The sequence below is a fragment of the Frieseomelitta varia genome, unplaced genomic scaffold, assembly GCF_011392965.1.
Source record: "Frieseomelitta varia isolate USP_RPSP 00005682 unplaced genomic scaffold, Fvar_1.2 scaffold_281, whole genome shotgun sequence".
Classification (NCBI taxonomy): Eukaryota; Metazoa; Arthropoda; class Insecta; order Hymenoptera; family Apidae; genus Frieseomelitta; species Frieseomelitta varia.
This window is the reverse complement of record NW_025110014.1, coordinates 150544-167060: the sequence shown is the minus strand read 5'-3', so window position 1 is coordinate 167060 and position 16517 is coordinate 150544. Positions and strand designations below refer to the sequence as shown.

Genomic DNA, 16517 nt, shown 5'->3' with positions numbered 1-16517 from the left:
TTTTCTGTTTTTTCTTCTTCACCTGGCTATGCAGCGGAGGAGCGGTGAGCGCGAGCGCGAGCGCGAGAGCGCAGCCACCACCGCCGCCGCCTTGGTCCGCGCGCAGCCCTCTGCGTAAATACGGGCCAGTAATTACGTTGCTGCAGGGAAATTACCAGTTACCGGGTTGCCGTTGAGTTTTATCCAATTAGGGGATTGCTTCGACCACCGTCAGACCAACCCTCTTGGTAATGCCTGGTCGAAAAGGAGGCTTCTCGTGGCTGCTTCCCTTCGCCCACGCTTTCCCCTCTCTCGCCATTCTTCTTCTGTCTCCAATTTATTCGACAGGATGTTCTTCAGCTTCCTGCGGGCGGCCGCTTTTTCGGACAGACGCCGGCGGAGAAAATTACTCGAACAGGCGGACGGCTTTTTCACTGGCTTAATTATCGCGCTGCGGTCTACAGTTCTTTTTTTCGTTTTTTTTTTAGAAAAATTTCCACGTTTCTTTTTTTCAGCCAAGAAACAAAGACCGATAAATACAGGCTTGCTCCTCGCGTTCGCAAAGGAGAAGAGAAGAAAAAGAGAAAAAGGAAATAAACAAACGAAACGTTCGCGTAGTTGGCACCGCAATAGAAACGGGGCGTGAATGAAATTTCGTTGGACGACGTGGTCTCTTTGCTGAATGGAAACTCGTGGAACGCGATTTATGTCTCGTCGATCGGGCCACGAGGGACCAGCAGCGAGAAACGTCAGGTGTGGAACACGTTGTTACTTCGTTAACGGCTTGCTAGCTGGAAAGAAGTCGGCGAGTAGCAGCGTTCCATAGACCACGGAACAGAGTGACCCTGACATAGACGTGATCGATTTCGCGAAGTTAGCCGAGTGTCGTATGTCTAGTCAATGACGCTTCCAGTTGCCACCGGTTCGGTTCATTATTATATTTAGCGCAATGATCAGCGTCTCAGGGTTGAGTGCAGTCCGTCCAGGAAACCATAGAGAGAAAGAGAGAGAGAGAGAGAGAGAGAGAGAGAGAGAAACCAAGTAGAAAAAACGCAAGAGACAATACCGGCTGCGCCGGAGGACGATCGATCGATAAGGAGATCATAATTTATCAGCCGCGTCATTGGCTTTCGATTAATTAACGGGTCAGCTTGAGAAATTTCCTCGCTAAATGTATCCGTCTTTCCAGACAGATCCCATCTATTTTCAAATACGAACGACTGTACTCGGCGGTGGAACGATCAACCTCGAACTTTCGAACAGTCATCGGGCAAACATTATCCGGAAGAAAATTAGACTCCTTCGTTTCTCCGTTCCTTCGGAATAACCAGCTCGCGAAATTGCTCGATCAGTCGTTTTATAATTTTAAAATTTCATTGACACTGTTGCGAGTCCCGATTTTATCGGCAAAGTTTGAAACAAATTCGAATGCGTATAAGTTACAAGATATTTTCTAATAATGTATATTTTGTAGATCGCAATCAATCATGTGTCTTATTGATAAGCCTCAGTGAAACTGCATTTAACGTTTGTGCTTGAGACGTTTACTGAAGTTTTTACTAACTGTACAATTTCACATAGCTTCGTAAACTCGTTACGTTTCATTTCACCCTTTCAATTTCAAAATATTTCAAAAATGTAACATTGTATTTACTGTATATTATTCATATTACATATGTTATTTTCTGCAGTGCAATGTGAATTTACATGTTCAGTATAAACATAAAAAAGTTTTCCATGGCAAATGTTCATACTTCTTCGCGAGTCAGTACACGTATATACGAACGGTCGTGCAGTCCTGTTTCCCCACGACTTGGAATATTTTCGGGTGGCGTGAAGGAGATACAAATCGCGCGACTTGCCCTTTTGATACCGCCGAAAAAGTCCGACGGCTCTCGTTGTTTCGCTATTTCGCCTAACTTTCAAGCTGGGCCTCTCTCGCGTCTAGTCGCGCCATGGAAGCATTACCTTAATGCGACCCAGAAAGCTCTTTTATTACACCCGTACTCTGGTGCACACATTACGTCGACCGAATGCCTTGGTACACGCACACACGCCCGTTCGACTGTATATACGCTCTGCTGCTTCTGATCCTATTGCTATGTCGAATTGAAAAAAAAAAAGAGGGGAAAAAGAAGAAGCATAGTTCTTGTATTTTTTCGTCGGTGAACGCCGTTTTTTTTTTGTTTGGAACTCTAATGTCTTTCGCCGTGATTAATTCTTTTTTTTTTTTGTTCCGGCGCCCTTAGCGTGTTTTGTGAAAATAATTGTTTTTCTTTTCCTTTTGGACGAGCGGACAATGCGCATTGACGAGGTTTTCGAAAAAGGAAATTTGGTTACAAGCTATTTGAATATTGTGCTTAAACTTCAATAGATTTTACATTTATATGACAATGGCAACGAAATGTCCTTTTCTCGATGTAACCTAAACCTAGACAATGAATAGAGAAATATCACGTCTTTCTTGCTTGTTCTTGCTAGATCTATTCTCCTTCCTCGTCACCAACTGGAGAATATTTTTAGAATAAAATTGCTATTCTATAGACTAAAATTATTTCACTACAGTGTAGTCTGATATGATCGAAATTGAAGCGAGCATCGTAACAACGTTAAGTATTTAAGTATCTCGAAATGAACTTTGACTTACGAATAGTAAAATATCTGCTAGACAATTTTGATGTGAAATTCGAACAATATTTTGTCGAAATGTAATGGAACGGGGGACATATAAGCATCTGAATAAGATTCAAAAGTTGCTTGTCCTCGGTGTTGTAATCGTTTAAAACGACTAGCCTTTTTAGCAGTAGCGGCGAATGGACGATCAAGGACGTAGACGTTAGTCGCCGAGGGTGATGTCCTCGCCATTGATTGGCAGCCCTGGCCGCGCTCTCGTCAAGGTTCTCCAACTCGGATATAATGCAGCTTACGGTTGCGGATTACGTTGGAAACTGACTTCGATTACCTTTTATTTTCTGTGTGTGATATGGCTCGGCCAGTCCTTGATCAAGTTTCTATTTCATAAAATATTCTATCGATTAATTTTTTATTCCTTATATACATCGCGAAAATAATTATTCCACGTGTGTAAAAATATGAATGAAGTGCTCATTGAAGAACCATTGTTAGACAAAGATTATAGGTTTGATTTAAAAGTAAATTTATAGCATTGTAAAAGCATAAAGAAATTTCAAAGGAAAGAATAAGGATTGAAGATCGTCGATGTTCGTGTTATACGTGTTTATTATAATATATCGCGCGGTCATGGAATAATGCCGTACTGGCGAGTGAAAACGTGGAGATTACACGAAATGAGAAAGACAGAAGGTCAGAAATAGATTTAGAAAGTCTGAAGAAAGTTGCCGCTGTTTCCATTCCTGATCAATGTGTCCTTATTCAACTGTTTGACGTTTCCTTCGAAACGTCGTTTCATTTCCTAGCTATCGGTATCGCTGTCGTCATCGGGACAGACGTTGCAATGGACATTGTATCGAGATCTCGACCGCGAGGTGTGCTCGCGAATCGATCTATTACGAGCTTACCTTTCTCCGATAACTGCGTTAACCAGTTTTTTCTCCCCCTTCCCCCTCCCTCTCCCTCTTTCCCTTTTCACAGCGAGAAATTCAATCTTCCAGCATCGTCGATACAATCAAATTACAAACAACGCATCTACCATCATCCTTCGAACTGTATCTGTACACCTCGCAACTAAACAAAAATTCGATCAATAATCAAGCTCCGTTCGATTCGATTTGTAAAATCGCCTGTCAAACATCTATCGTTATAGCACTGCTCCTCCTGCTTCTCTTTTCAATTCCTCGCTCCTAACGTTCAATACTTTTCCCTTTGTCGACTTTTTCCATCGTTCCTTTTCCATTTTTTCTCCAAGCGTCTCCTAATCATATTCATCATCAACGCTGATCACGATTAAAAAAAGAAAGAAAAAAAAAAAAAAAAGAAGAGAACCTCCCCAGTCCTGAGTCGACATCGACTCGAACAACGATTCGCTTTCTTCTCCTCGCCAGGTTCGCCCAGGTTCGCCCATGTTCGCGAAAGAAACGGCGCGCATCCGGCATTCTCGATAATCGACTGGCGTGTACCGAATAATGAACGTTTCATCGAGGTCACGATCTTCGGCAGCGACATTAGAAGCAGCGTCGGCACTTCGCATTGCCTTCCACTCGCTCTCTCTCTCTCTCTCTCTCTCTCTCTCTCTCTCTCTCTTTCTCTCCTCCCCTCTTTTCTTCTTTTTAGCCCCTCTACCGTGGTTTCTAATCGGGAAATAAAAGCGGTGAAAATGGCCGTACGAAAAGAGGCGTTTCTCGATTGGATCCGACGATCGATCGCCGACGATGCCGAACATTCCCGCGTGCGACTGCGAATTATAGGCATGGGCCGTGTGCGCGGCTCGACTGACCGAGTTTGCGTTGGTGTTGGAGGTCCCATTGATTTCCTGGCCCATGTCAAGGCTGCACGCGACGAACCCCCGTTCGCCTCCGACCACCCACAACCTCCGTCAGCCCCCTTCGACCTCCTGCGACCCCCGATCCCTCCCCCCCCCCCTCTCGGTCGCGACCAGCAGCCCGCGACCAACGTTTCAGTTCATGCCGCTGCTCTCTGTTCCTTTCTTTGCCTCTTCTTTCCTCTTCCTCTTCCCCGACAACCCTCCCCTCCCTCCCACCCTCCCTCGCTCCTTCCCTCTCCACCCTCTCCCGTGCCAACCGCCGCCGCTCCAACCCCACCCGCCCCCTCCTGCGTTCGTCAGGAACGAATGCACCGTATGCACTCGTTCTGTCTGCGACGAACGTACTTATCTCCACCCCAGACGTCGTTGTTTCCGAGCGATTTTCGCTGTTGTGAATACAACGCGGCGGCGTCGGAGAACGGCGTTTGTTTCTCTCCCCGGATGTATTCGATAACCGTGGAGCATCGTCGAGCTTTGATCTAGGATATCGTTTCGCCGACGGCGAAATTAATTTCGAAGTAGCCAGAGGGCAATTATCGTTCGAGTTTCGGCGTTCAAGGGAACGCGTTTCCGATGCTGTTTCGCGATACGAGTGTCACGTCGACGCTGCACGCGGAATGTAAATTAAAAAGTTGGAGAGAAATTCTTGGAACGAATGGCGCGAGGCGAAGGACGCGCGTTCGGCTTCGCGAATAGGGGGAACGGAACGGAATTGTATTAGTTAACGCGAGGGGCGTGGAGAGAAAAGCGACACGGGTGATTTTAATTTGGGGAAAAAAATTGTGGACGAAGATTGGCACAATTTCAGATATCAGTACGTTTTATTAAAGCCTTGAAAATTCACGATTCTTTTATCTTAAAAAAGAAAAAAAAAATACACCTGCACCACTTTTTCACCGTACCTCTTGCACAAACGTACGTAATGGAAATGTGAATCAAGAATAGACAGTCAAAAGCGCGTAAATAATTTCTAACGAAGAGAAACACTTTGTTTATGAGATTTAAAGTTGGAATCTTTCGTACTGTATATATATATATATATATATATATATATATATATATATATATATATATATATATATATTTTAGACTTTAACGACCGACATTAAACGTGTAAAAATATATACATTATAGTTTGAACTCAAAGAGAAAACAAACAGTCTAGCGTTCTGCGTTATAATGTTTAGCATAGCTGCAACTAGACTGCGGACGTACGTATGTGTATTCGTAGGAAATTTTCAAGTGAAAAATCCCGGAGAATTAGCTCGTAAGAACTTAGTTCGTGGAGACAATTTTCCAACTGCGCAAGGTTGTTCTGCCTCACAAAAATAATGAATTTGCATAAAAATCCGCAGTCTAGTTACAGCAGCGTGTTCCAACGATACGTGTTTGTTACGTCTGTTACTTGGAAACAGAAACAAACCGCGTGTCGCTTCCAGTTCGCCGCTCAATCAAGCAAGTTCGGTGGTTGGCTGTTGAACATTTCGACTACTAATTTTTTCACCGCGCGACGTACACGCGACAAGAACCGCCGCATTAAGGTGGAAATAATACGAAAAAGTATGGACACCGTCACGACATGGTCGGGAGAGAACGACCGCATATTAATCGCGACACCCGCCCGTTCTGCACGAATTTACGAGCTCGAGGGCCGCGAAACGAAAATCTAGAAGCGGCCGGGAAAGTCTCCGAATCGCGTGACCATTCGACCCTCCACGTTGTACCTTGTACTTAACTCCGCTGTTAACAACTCTGACCGATACGTTTCGCGGTTTTTATATATAATTCGCGCTGCGGTAAAATTCGATCGTGCCGGTTTCTCGTGGCCGGGGCAGTTCTTTTTTTTCTTCTTTCTCCTTTCATCGAGAACGACCGACCGCCGTCGCGTTTCGAAAGTTAACAGCGTGCTTCGTGTGTTAGCGACACAGTCGAGGGTGCGCGCTGCCTCGCCGCGGAGATGAGAGAGAGTTCTCAAGGAAGATCAGTGTACGGTGGGCGGAAGTTTTAGAGAGAAGAGAGGGCGGAACGGGAAGTTTTAGAAGCGGAGCGCGAGTACTTGCAGAGATTAGGGCGTGAAACTTCGCTATTGGTAGGAGATAAAGGGGATATTCGTTTCGTCTGCAATTTATTTTGCTGTTAATTAGACTGCTGGTATTCGTGGAATGTATATTACGCGAGGATCGAATTGCAATATTAACTCTATCAATTTTGGTTACGAGGTTTTCTTAAAAACACATGTCGAAAACACTTGGACACTTTATTTTCACAAAATTTTATAAACGTCGTTGCTGTAAGGCTCGTGTCATTTAAGTATTTTAAAATACATCTTTTAATAACATCGAAATCGGAAAATCAAGGAAATTATAGAACTTGTAGAACGTTTCTCCTGTAGTTTTCATACGTAAAGATATATAAAGGTATAAGGTACAGCAATCTTTGTTTATAATTGCATTTATTCGAGGGAAATTTTAGTTCATGCCTGATTAAACGAACGTTTTCTGATTGAGTCCACTTATCTTCCACTTCGAACTTCTATTATATACACGAAGAAAAAAGAAAAAAAGATCATCAGTTGGCGAGGCGAATCAGTGGTCTCCTATTATGCAAACTCCAATTATATAAAGCACTTGTCCCTCAACAAGTTCGTATAAACGGATATCCCATTGTGCTCGTTGTAATATTCAGACGGCGAAACAAATCTCTGTTTAAACTCCACTTGTTCAGACCTATTCGTAAAAGAATCATGAACACGTAAAGTGCGTCGATTCTATTCGCGTGGCGATCATCGAAAACATTCTCGCGTGTTTTGCTAATTGATCGCTGGTGATGGAGGTGATGACTTGGTGACTGACAATGAGAAAGTTTCGGTTTTGTCTAGGCGCTTTGTACAGTGATACTTCGCCGATGGCCGTTCTGAAAGACAAAGCGAAGCGACAAACTTTGTCCGAAGGTTACAATATATGTCATACATCGAGTAGCGCGACAATTGCAAAATGGTCGAATATGCGTGGAAAATACGATTCATCCGATTATCCTTAATTCCCACGATTACCGGCAGGCGTTCGCGATCTTGTTGAATGCTGGCGGAACGACTGACCCCGCTGGAAATGAATGCGGAACCTCATTAAGGATAGAAAGACCGAGGAGGAACCGCCAGGAACGATTGAATAATTAAGTAAAGCTGGAAAGACGTTACGTTCGAATCGGCTAGCGGATGGAATGATTAGCATCGATCTCTCGCGATGATTTCCTGGAGATGCTCGTCCAGTGGAATATGTAATTTGCGGCGGCAGTGGTATAGGCCAACGCGTAGTCAGACCTAGGCCGGATTCGATTGAACCGCAGCGCAACGGATATTGCAGTCACTGAAGAATATTTGATTTCCACGTAACTAGGAATGTTCGTTCATTGATCTGGACGCTAAATCCTCTTTTCTTTCCCACCCCCTCACCCCTTTTTCCCCCACGTCGCGTCGGTTAAGCCTCGCGCAGTTTTCCCTTTCCTCCCCTCTATGCCGGATAATTCTAACCGTGAATTTTCCTCTCGATCGTATTTGCATTACGATATTACCGATTCCTTTTCGGCTCGAACGCGGAACAAAGAGAATATGCAAGATAAGAACGTGTTTGCCGCGAGAAGGCAAACGCGGTTAATCCGAAACCAGCCGATTATTAATAAAAGGTGGCAGGCTTTTCAGTCAGCGAAACATAACGGATAACCTATAAGCGTAAGCGGGGTAATAATGAGCGGGGCTGCGTGTTACTCGCCTGCCCCGCGTTCGCCGGCTATTGTTTCACAACCATAATTAACAGAGTCTAAATAAATGAAGTCGGAGAGTTAATAACGCGCATTGTAAACGGCGCATTCAGCAACGCGGCGCATTCATCGACGTACCGCGAGCAGCGTCGTTTGGTCGCTTCTAATTAATTCTTCAAACGGTTCTTGCACAATACGAAGGTCGGTCGCAATATTTGCAAGTGTTTCCATTGTTTCCGTCCTTTCTCAACCCACTCTTCGTTCTCTGTTGTTCTCGTCTCCGTCTTTCGCCTTTCGGTGATTCTTTTTTTCCCTTTCCTCTTGCTTTCGCTGCCTTTCGTCCCTTTCGAGCTTGCTCTTTCCACCAGCCTCCTCTCTACGGAACGCATTATCGCATCAAGATAAACGGGAAATTTCGCGATAATCGCGGCTCGTGTATGACGGCCGGAAATCATTAAAGCTCAACCCCTCCGCCGTTGCACGTGTGCGTGCGTGTATGTGTATGTGTGTGTATGTGTATAGTTTCATCAATCATCTCTCGTAAGCGAGCATTAATAATCGTTCGCTATTAAATATGCATTCGTTTGTCGTCCGTTCGCTTCTTCTCACCCTGTGCAACCTAACCTCTTCGCCAACCAACTCCCCCCTTCGTGTGTTTCCATTTTCATTCGATATTAATCACCGCGTCGCAGGGAACTTTTGTCCCTCCGGTGTTTTTCGATTTGTTTTCCTTGGTTCGGGACATGGCCGAGACATTTTTGGCATTTAACAGACAGCAGTTAACAGAACACTGTGAGGTAATTGCGGTATCGTTAATTCGCTCCTGGATTCCAGCGCGCGCATTACATCGAAACGGAACCGATCGCTGGCTAATCGGCCAGTCAATTAGCCGGCGTGATTCGAACGCGCGGCGTTTTAAATGTTTTAAACGAGCGCGTCGCCGAATTACACTGCTGCTGTTGAATTATCAAATTCACGCGGGATCGCAATATCGCAATCGGATCGTAGCCCATTAGCGTCGTCGTCGATAATTAACAGGCGTCGCGCACTCTCAGAGATCATCCGATCCGCGCTGTCAGATTCCGAATTTTTGCTCGCGCGAATTTTGAACTAGCAGTGCCTCGACAGTGCCGCCTCGACTCATATTTTCGTCTCGTCTCTGCTCGGACGGAATCTCGATAGAACGTGGCGGTGAAACGATCTCACTGTGGCAACTGGGTGTAAAAGAGTATCGTGATCCGTTAGCTTCGCTCGTTCGCGTTCGAGTAATGTCGCTCCACGCGCTTCGGACAGTTTCATTTCGAACGTTAATTAGTAAATTTGCCCTTTGTAAGCTGAACGTTGCTCGCACCCATCTGTCCGAGTTTCCGCGAATAATTATTTGCGTTACGTTCTCGTTGGAGCATGGGCGTGGGTGGATACGAAGGTAAACAGACGGTCGAAAAGCGCGAAAGAGAATTCGGGGCGTTGAACTTTGTTCCATTGCTGCGCTAATCCGCGATGCTTCGCGAAGAAAAGACGCGTTCAACTCGAAGGATCTACTTTGTAGTTTCGCCTCGCTTGTCGTTTCGAAGCTCGATATTCTCTTTTTCATGTTAATACGTTTCTCACGGCTGAATAAATATAAATTGGCACCACTTGCAACTCGTCAGACTCGCGTCTGATTGTCGCGAAGAAGCAGGATAAATAATAACAATAATCCTGAAAAGTTATATTTACAGTGCTGTTGTTCCCTTAACCATTTCGTTACGAGCCTTCGGATACATTGGAATAATCACGATATTAAAAATACACGATACATTTTTTTAGAAACGAACTTTTTCTATTCTTTTCTGCTCGACAGTAGAATATCTATGCGATAAGAAATTGTTATGATAAAAAATCTTTCTTAATCGATAATTTAGAAAAGACCGACTGCAGATATGACTGTTAATCTCTTAAACATTTGAGGTTAGATTTTTGTTTGAAAGATTACAGTTTGTTTAAAAGGAAAAACATTCTAGGCCCTTGTCAAAAATATTACCAAGAAATTCAAGAAAAATTCGTCGGTGGAATATTTTTTATTGTAATAAAAAAATCTACCGCAATTCGCCAAAAATTTAGCTACAGATGTAATTGTTAATCTCTTAAAAATTTAAAGTTAGATTTTTATTTGACAGAGTAGAGTTTAAAAAAACAGAAAAAATATTTTAGGTCAACTATATCCTTGTCAAAAATGTTACCAAGAGATTAAAAGAAAAAAACAAAAAAAAAAGATTGTATTTCAAAACGGCTTAACGGACTCGGGAAACGATTCGATCAATGTGTAATCATTTTTGGCGTGAGGTCCCCCGTTCAGTGGCGGCGCTCCGGCGGAGTGGATTATCGTAGCGAAAGTGTTAATATTGTTATTTACAAAGCTGGTCAGTCCAAACAGTTTAAGAAACGATAGAAGAGATACGCGACGCCTAAGTTTACCAAGCGTTTCCAACGAAACGGCTCAACTCGTTTACGAGTTACGTGGATCGTTCAGCGCAGAAGAGAGTATCGCTGATAGTGAGTTACAGAGTCCGGGTGAGTTACGCAGGCCGGACCGGGGAGGGACCGTGCGCGCCGCGAAATTGGGATTTCTTTTCAGGAATTATGTTCTTCAACCGTCATTCATTGTGTCTGACGAAAGAGGGGCGGAGGGGAGAAAAAAAAATGAAAGAAAGAGAGAAAAAAAGGGAAAGAGGAGAGAGAAGGTGGAGAAAAGAGATGGAAAGAGGGGGAAAAAAAACGCGAGGCAGCTGTATGTAACTGTATAGAAGCGCGGAGGGTGGAGGGAGAGGGGGAAGAGAAGGAGAATCAGTTTCGTCGGATCGTCGTCGCAAAGTGCGCGCGTTTTACGCTTCCGCGGAAAGTGGGTCAGACCGAGTGCCGAATGACTTGGCACGTTTTCCCTCGTTTCCGTGATAGACGATTCTCCCCGGCTTCCCACGGCAAAAACACGACCATTCGCGACCGCACGAGTATCCGCGGCGTTTTCAATTCCTGTTAGTCCTGCAGCGCGCGCCCTTCCGCCCGCGAGAATCGCTTTTCACGTGGAACGTCGTCCACGGGAAAAAGACGACGCGCCGCGGTTAACGACATCGTCATTATACGTCGCGAGCGGTGCTCCAAGATCACAGACTCTCCCCCGATCTTCTTTCAACGCTTCTCCGTGCGCGCAGTCTCGCTTTGTCGCCGTCATTTCTAGCAATCGTGAATTTTACTGTGCTGGCTCATTTCGTTTGTTCGAGCGATCAGTTCGACCATCGTAAGATTCATTGTCGGACAATTTTTCGAATCGCACTGACCTATATATGGTAATAAATTTTCTCACGTTTCAATTTTCTATGCAAGGAGATGGTAGGTTTCGTTCGGACAAAGAGGAAATACTCGAAACCGCCACGTTTTCGACGTTGTCGGATCGATTGTCGGACAATTTTTCGAATCGCACTGACCTATATGGTAATAAATTTTCGCGTTGCAATTTTCCAACTCGAGGAGATGGTAGGTTTTCCTTCGGATAAAGAGAAGACACTCGAAAGAAAACACTCGAAACTGCGACCTGCAGAGAGAAAGAGGAGCAAAAGATAGATAGATAGATAGATAGATAGATAGATAGATAGAGAGAGAGAGAGAGAGAGAGAGAGAGAGATGGATAGAGGGACGAGCGTCCGCTTAGCCCGAAGCTAGACTGCTCGAAGAAACGTTGTTTCATATTCCTTGTGTGCACGCGGAGCCCATTTCTGGCCCGTTTCAATCGCGAAATCGGGGACGTACTCGACTCGTCGAGGTGCCTGTCTGCCCTTGCGGATCTACGGCCGGGTAGACACACTCGCGTAGCCCAGTTGGGCTCTCGTCTAGGAAAGGGAAGAAGAAAACGTCAATGAAGGTGCGACGGCAAGAGTACGATTCCGGGTCGAGCTTGGTCCGGGTGACCGAAAAAGGGGGAACGAGATGCCGTAGCCAGAGAAAGACGGGATCACTCGACGCTCCACCAGGGTTGTGGAGGACGTGCGGAGTAAGGAAGATAGAGAGGAAAGGGACGTTCCTCTCTCGATAAGAAAAAGAGGGTTGATGTGTGTCGGTGGTCCAGGAATCGGTCGGCGGTGGGGTCTCGAAGAGAGTGGTGGTAACGACAGCGGTGCGAGAGGGTGGCAGCGTAGGAGGATTTGGAGCTCTGCCACGTCGGGAGCACCCTCTTGCTCGAGAGCTCTACTGCGATCACCGATACCACACTACAGAACGTCCGCGGTTGGTACTCGTAGGGGTTTGGAGGAGGCTACAGAGAGGCACGGCCCTCGAGGAGAAAACAGGTGGAACGACCCGAGCTGCGAGCTCGCTGAAAGAGCGTAAATATTGATAATCCCTTCGACTATACCTAACTACCCCCTTCCTCTTTCTTCTTCCTGGATTAGATCGTAGTTTCAGCCAAAATTGTCGCGAGGAGCCCCACGGGGGGCGGGGGGGGGGGTGGCACCATCCTCGCCTGACATTGATATCGTCGCGGATCGAACAAGGATTTCGTTGATGCGATTTTCTGTAAACAGCCGAGCCACGATGGAAATGGGATTGCAATCTGATTAGGCCAGCGCCGTCTCGTTGGGCAATGCTAACGGTTTACATTCTTTTCGGCTTTGGTATTTTTCGCTCCTGAGGAAATTCGACGTTTCTTTGTTCATGGGGCACGTCGCCTCCTATTTTGTTATCCGTCGGTTCTTTCTCCGTTCTACAATTTCTCTCGTAGGCACGGAGGATCGTATCGTAGACCCTTTGGATTTAATTTTGAGGATTGGACAAAGCTTCTTAAATTAGAAACTCTTGAACGCTGTACACACCGGATGATGTCAACTCGTATCGTTTCGCTGGCGATGTTAGGCGTTATTCGAACAGTAAAATTAATTTAACTTTCCCAGCGAGTGACAACGGAACGATTCGTCGCGATTCTTTTATTCGCTCTTATCTCTCGAGGATTTCGGAATTATAGCCCGCATCCTCTGTTCGTAATAACAATTTACGAACAATGGCTCTCGTCGTGGGAATAGTTGACAAAAAGGGGGCGACCTCGCTGCGAAACAACGCGTCGATCCGGATGATGACGCGTTTTGAAAAATATCGTTGTTATTGTAATCGATTGAGCTGTCAGCGGAGCTGCGGTTGATAAGTAAACGTGTTAAACATTGTCGGAAAATAGCGCTCGATATCAGGCGCTCGGGTTACAGAAACGTTTGTCGATTACATATATACGAGGCGACTGGATCGCGCGTTAATGTGAGAAGGGATGAGCCGGTACAACTAATTTCAGCTTCGCCATTGTTCTCACGGTGCCGCTGTCACTCCCGAGACACTGGCTGTGTACCGACTAAGCCTTCCTGCGTCTCACATACACACACCGTCGTGTATTTATGAACCAAATGTATATTCCATTCGGTTATTAAACGTTATAAAGCCAGCACGCGCGTTTACGCTTACGAGACCTTTGATCGTGCTCCTTTTTAACGTTATTTCGTTCAAAGTTTTAGTGATATTACAGTCCAAATTATATCGAGTGATCAATTTTTTAACCGTGGATTTTTCGTTTTTCGAAATTATTTCGTAGCCCTTTATTTATGAATTACGAAGCATAGTGGTAAAGCGGTATAGGCGAACCAATATCAAGTCAGATATAGACAGTGTTGGAAAAATTAACTGAGAATTAAAGAATCGAGAGACAAGTGTTTAGCGTTTGAACGAGAATAGGAGGGCGTTTGAAATGGAAATTCGAATTAGAAGTCTAAATTAGAGAGTGGCTGCGACGGGAGCCGGACGAGAGCAGTTGTTGCTTAGCAAATAAATTTTTTTATCTTACTTAGCAGCGAACGTGGCGCGTCTATTAAAGCGCGAGACGACGACAACGACGACGACGACGACGACAAGGCGTCGTCGTCTCGAAGTCACGAGGGGTGGCGTCATTGTGATCATTGAAAGAGCGTGTGCGCCCGCTTGGTGTGTCGTCGTACATCTGGGCAACGTAGCCTGCATGTTTCCGCTCATTTACATACAATCACGAACGTGCATCCAGACAGCGGGGAAGGCTATACAATCTCGCAGCTCGGTATTGCCGGGCGATACCGTGTCAAAGATAGATGTCTCGCGTATACACGCTGGCACGTGGACTTGAAATCGCATTCGGCATCGGACGGTCGAAAATCCGATGGCAGACGTAGCGGCCGCGCGTACAACCCAAACGAGGTGATCGTTTTTCTCGCCCTTCTAACGTGTCCATTATAGCCCGTTTATCGACCAATTTCGCATGCCCTGATAGGTCTGCATGCACGGCTCACCGCAGGCGAAACACGTAATCGAGATATAGGATTATGGATCATTAATTAAATCCTTGCACCTAGCTCGCGCCGTTAGAATCAGCTGCAAGTCTATCGATTGCCAGCGTGTGGTATTCTAGGCACATTAGGCTTCGTCGATTAACTTCGACTCGGCGTCCGTTCGAGGTCACGACAAGAGGAGAAGAGAATTATTCCCGGGGAGAGAGTTTGTCGGGAAGAGGGTAGGGGGAGGGGGGGGGGGGAGGAAAGGGGGAAAGTCGAGTTCGTGAGTTCGCCTAATGTGAGCGCGTGACTGTCTCACCGCGGAGGCGGGCGTACATCAACTTTGGCCGATTCGAGCGGAACACAGAGGAACGGAAAGTTCAAAGAGACCTTCGCATACACGCGGTAAGTCCGCGAAAAGTTTTACCCTCTATCGATTCGGACGTGCTCGGCTACGTTTCTACCCTTGCAAATTGCTCGCCTCCACTCTCCGTGGTCAGACATCACGTTCCGCCTTTCCTGATTAGGCACCGACACCGATGCGTTTGTCGATACTGCGCGATTACACGGAGTGTGACTCCAACTCGTCACTTCTTGTTTCAATAACGAGACCAGGTCTCGTTCTCATTGGTTTCGAAGTAGAATCCCCCATCGTTTTAAATCGAGTGGCATTTTCTTTTTATTTCTTCGCGTGATTCGAACGACTCTNATATATATATATATATATATATATATATATATATATATATATATATATATATATATATATATATATATATATATATCTATATATAACGTTTAAAAAAAATAGTCTTCGGATTAACCTTTCCCCCGAGGGAAACGAAAACGTGACGTTTGTGATCGAAAAGGGGAGGAGTAAAAAGAAGATAGGGAATAAGTTGTACTTACGCGGCTTGCGCGAACGGAGCACGATGCGTGGCGGGCAGCAACGCGACCGTGGCCGCGAGGAGGGCGAAGCTCCAGGAGGCGGCGTGGAAGGACATCATATTATCCGTGGAACAAGACGGGATATCCACGTTCGAGGAGAAGAAGCAACGGCGCGTCGCCGTTCACGATGATGACGAGGAGAACGGCAAGGACGTCGACGAGGACGTCAGCGGATGTCCTGAGGCGTTGTTACCTGGCGCGTTGACCCGGCGCCTCTCTGCGTGCCGTCCGCGTCTCACCCTCCCCCCTTCTTTCTCCTCCTCCACCTCCTCCTCCTCCTCCTCCTCCTCCCACCCTACCTCCCTCCCACCCGCCCCGCCCTCCTACCTCCGTCTTGCTCTCTCCGTCCGCTTTTCACCCTCTCCGTTTTTCTCGTACTTTTCTCCTTCTTCCTCTCTCTTCACGGCTTCAGCCTGGTCTGCCTAGTAAAGTCAGCTACTACTTGAATTTCACCCAGATGTCTTGGCTTTCTCACTGACACTCGCGTCCGACGTGCCCTCGGAAACACTGTGTATCGCAGCTCGAAATCGAATCACCTCACACGATCTCCTTTCACGGACCGAGCCTCGAGAGAGACCGGTCCTTCTCGAGCTCTCGCGCAAAGAGTAAGTCTCTCTCTCTCACTCTCTCTCTCCTTTCTCTTTGTTCTCACTTACAAGACAAGATCACGACGAGATTTTTTCTTCCCTTCTCTCTCTCTCTCTCTCTTTCCGAAGTATATATATATGTATATATATATATAAAATCTTCCTTTCTCTCTCTCTCTCTCCGTCGTTCGATCCGTATCGTTCTCTCCTCGTTTCGAAGCTTCACACAGAGTACGTGCGATTATCGTTTACCCGTGTCACACCAGCGTTCGTTATCTTCGTGGCTCACTGGTTCAACGCATGCATAGTCCCCGGGTCGATTTTCACGATATTATTAACACGCCTCGTATTCTCTATCCTCCGACGGAGTTTCACGAGCACGATGCTTCTCTCCTTCTCTCTCTCTCTCTCTCTCTCTCTCTCTCTCTGTTCACTAAATCGCGCCGATGCTCCTGTCGCGAGCTTCCCACGAGA

The 16517-nt window shown here is 45.9% G+C and overlaps 2 protein-coding genes across 12 annotated transcripts in view; one reads left to right on the top strand and one right to left on the bottom strand.

Moving 5' to 3' along the window:
- LOC122529227 (gamma-aminobutyric acid receptor subunit beta) overlaps positions 1-15734 on the bottom strand; it is an 83795-nt gene extending 68061 nt beyond the window's left edge. For 5 of the 10 annotated variants that reach the window (XM_043655112.1, XM_043655114.1, XM_043655116.1 and 2 more), the window contains exon 1: positions 15418-15732. In XM_043655112.1, the coding sequence (XP_043511047.1) occupies positions 15418-15515 (98 nt within the window). In that variant the 5' untranslated portion in view covers positions 15516-15732. Of the gene's footprint in view, positions 1-15417 lie in introns of all 10 variants that reach the window. The other 5 variants (XM_043655110.1, XM_043655111.1, XM_043655113.1 and 2 more) reach the window with 2 other exon arrangements.
- LOC122529233 overlaps positions 1-16517 on the top strand; it is a 132613-nt gene that overhangs the window by 81203 nt on the left and 34893 nt on the right. The window lies entirely within an intron of this gene.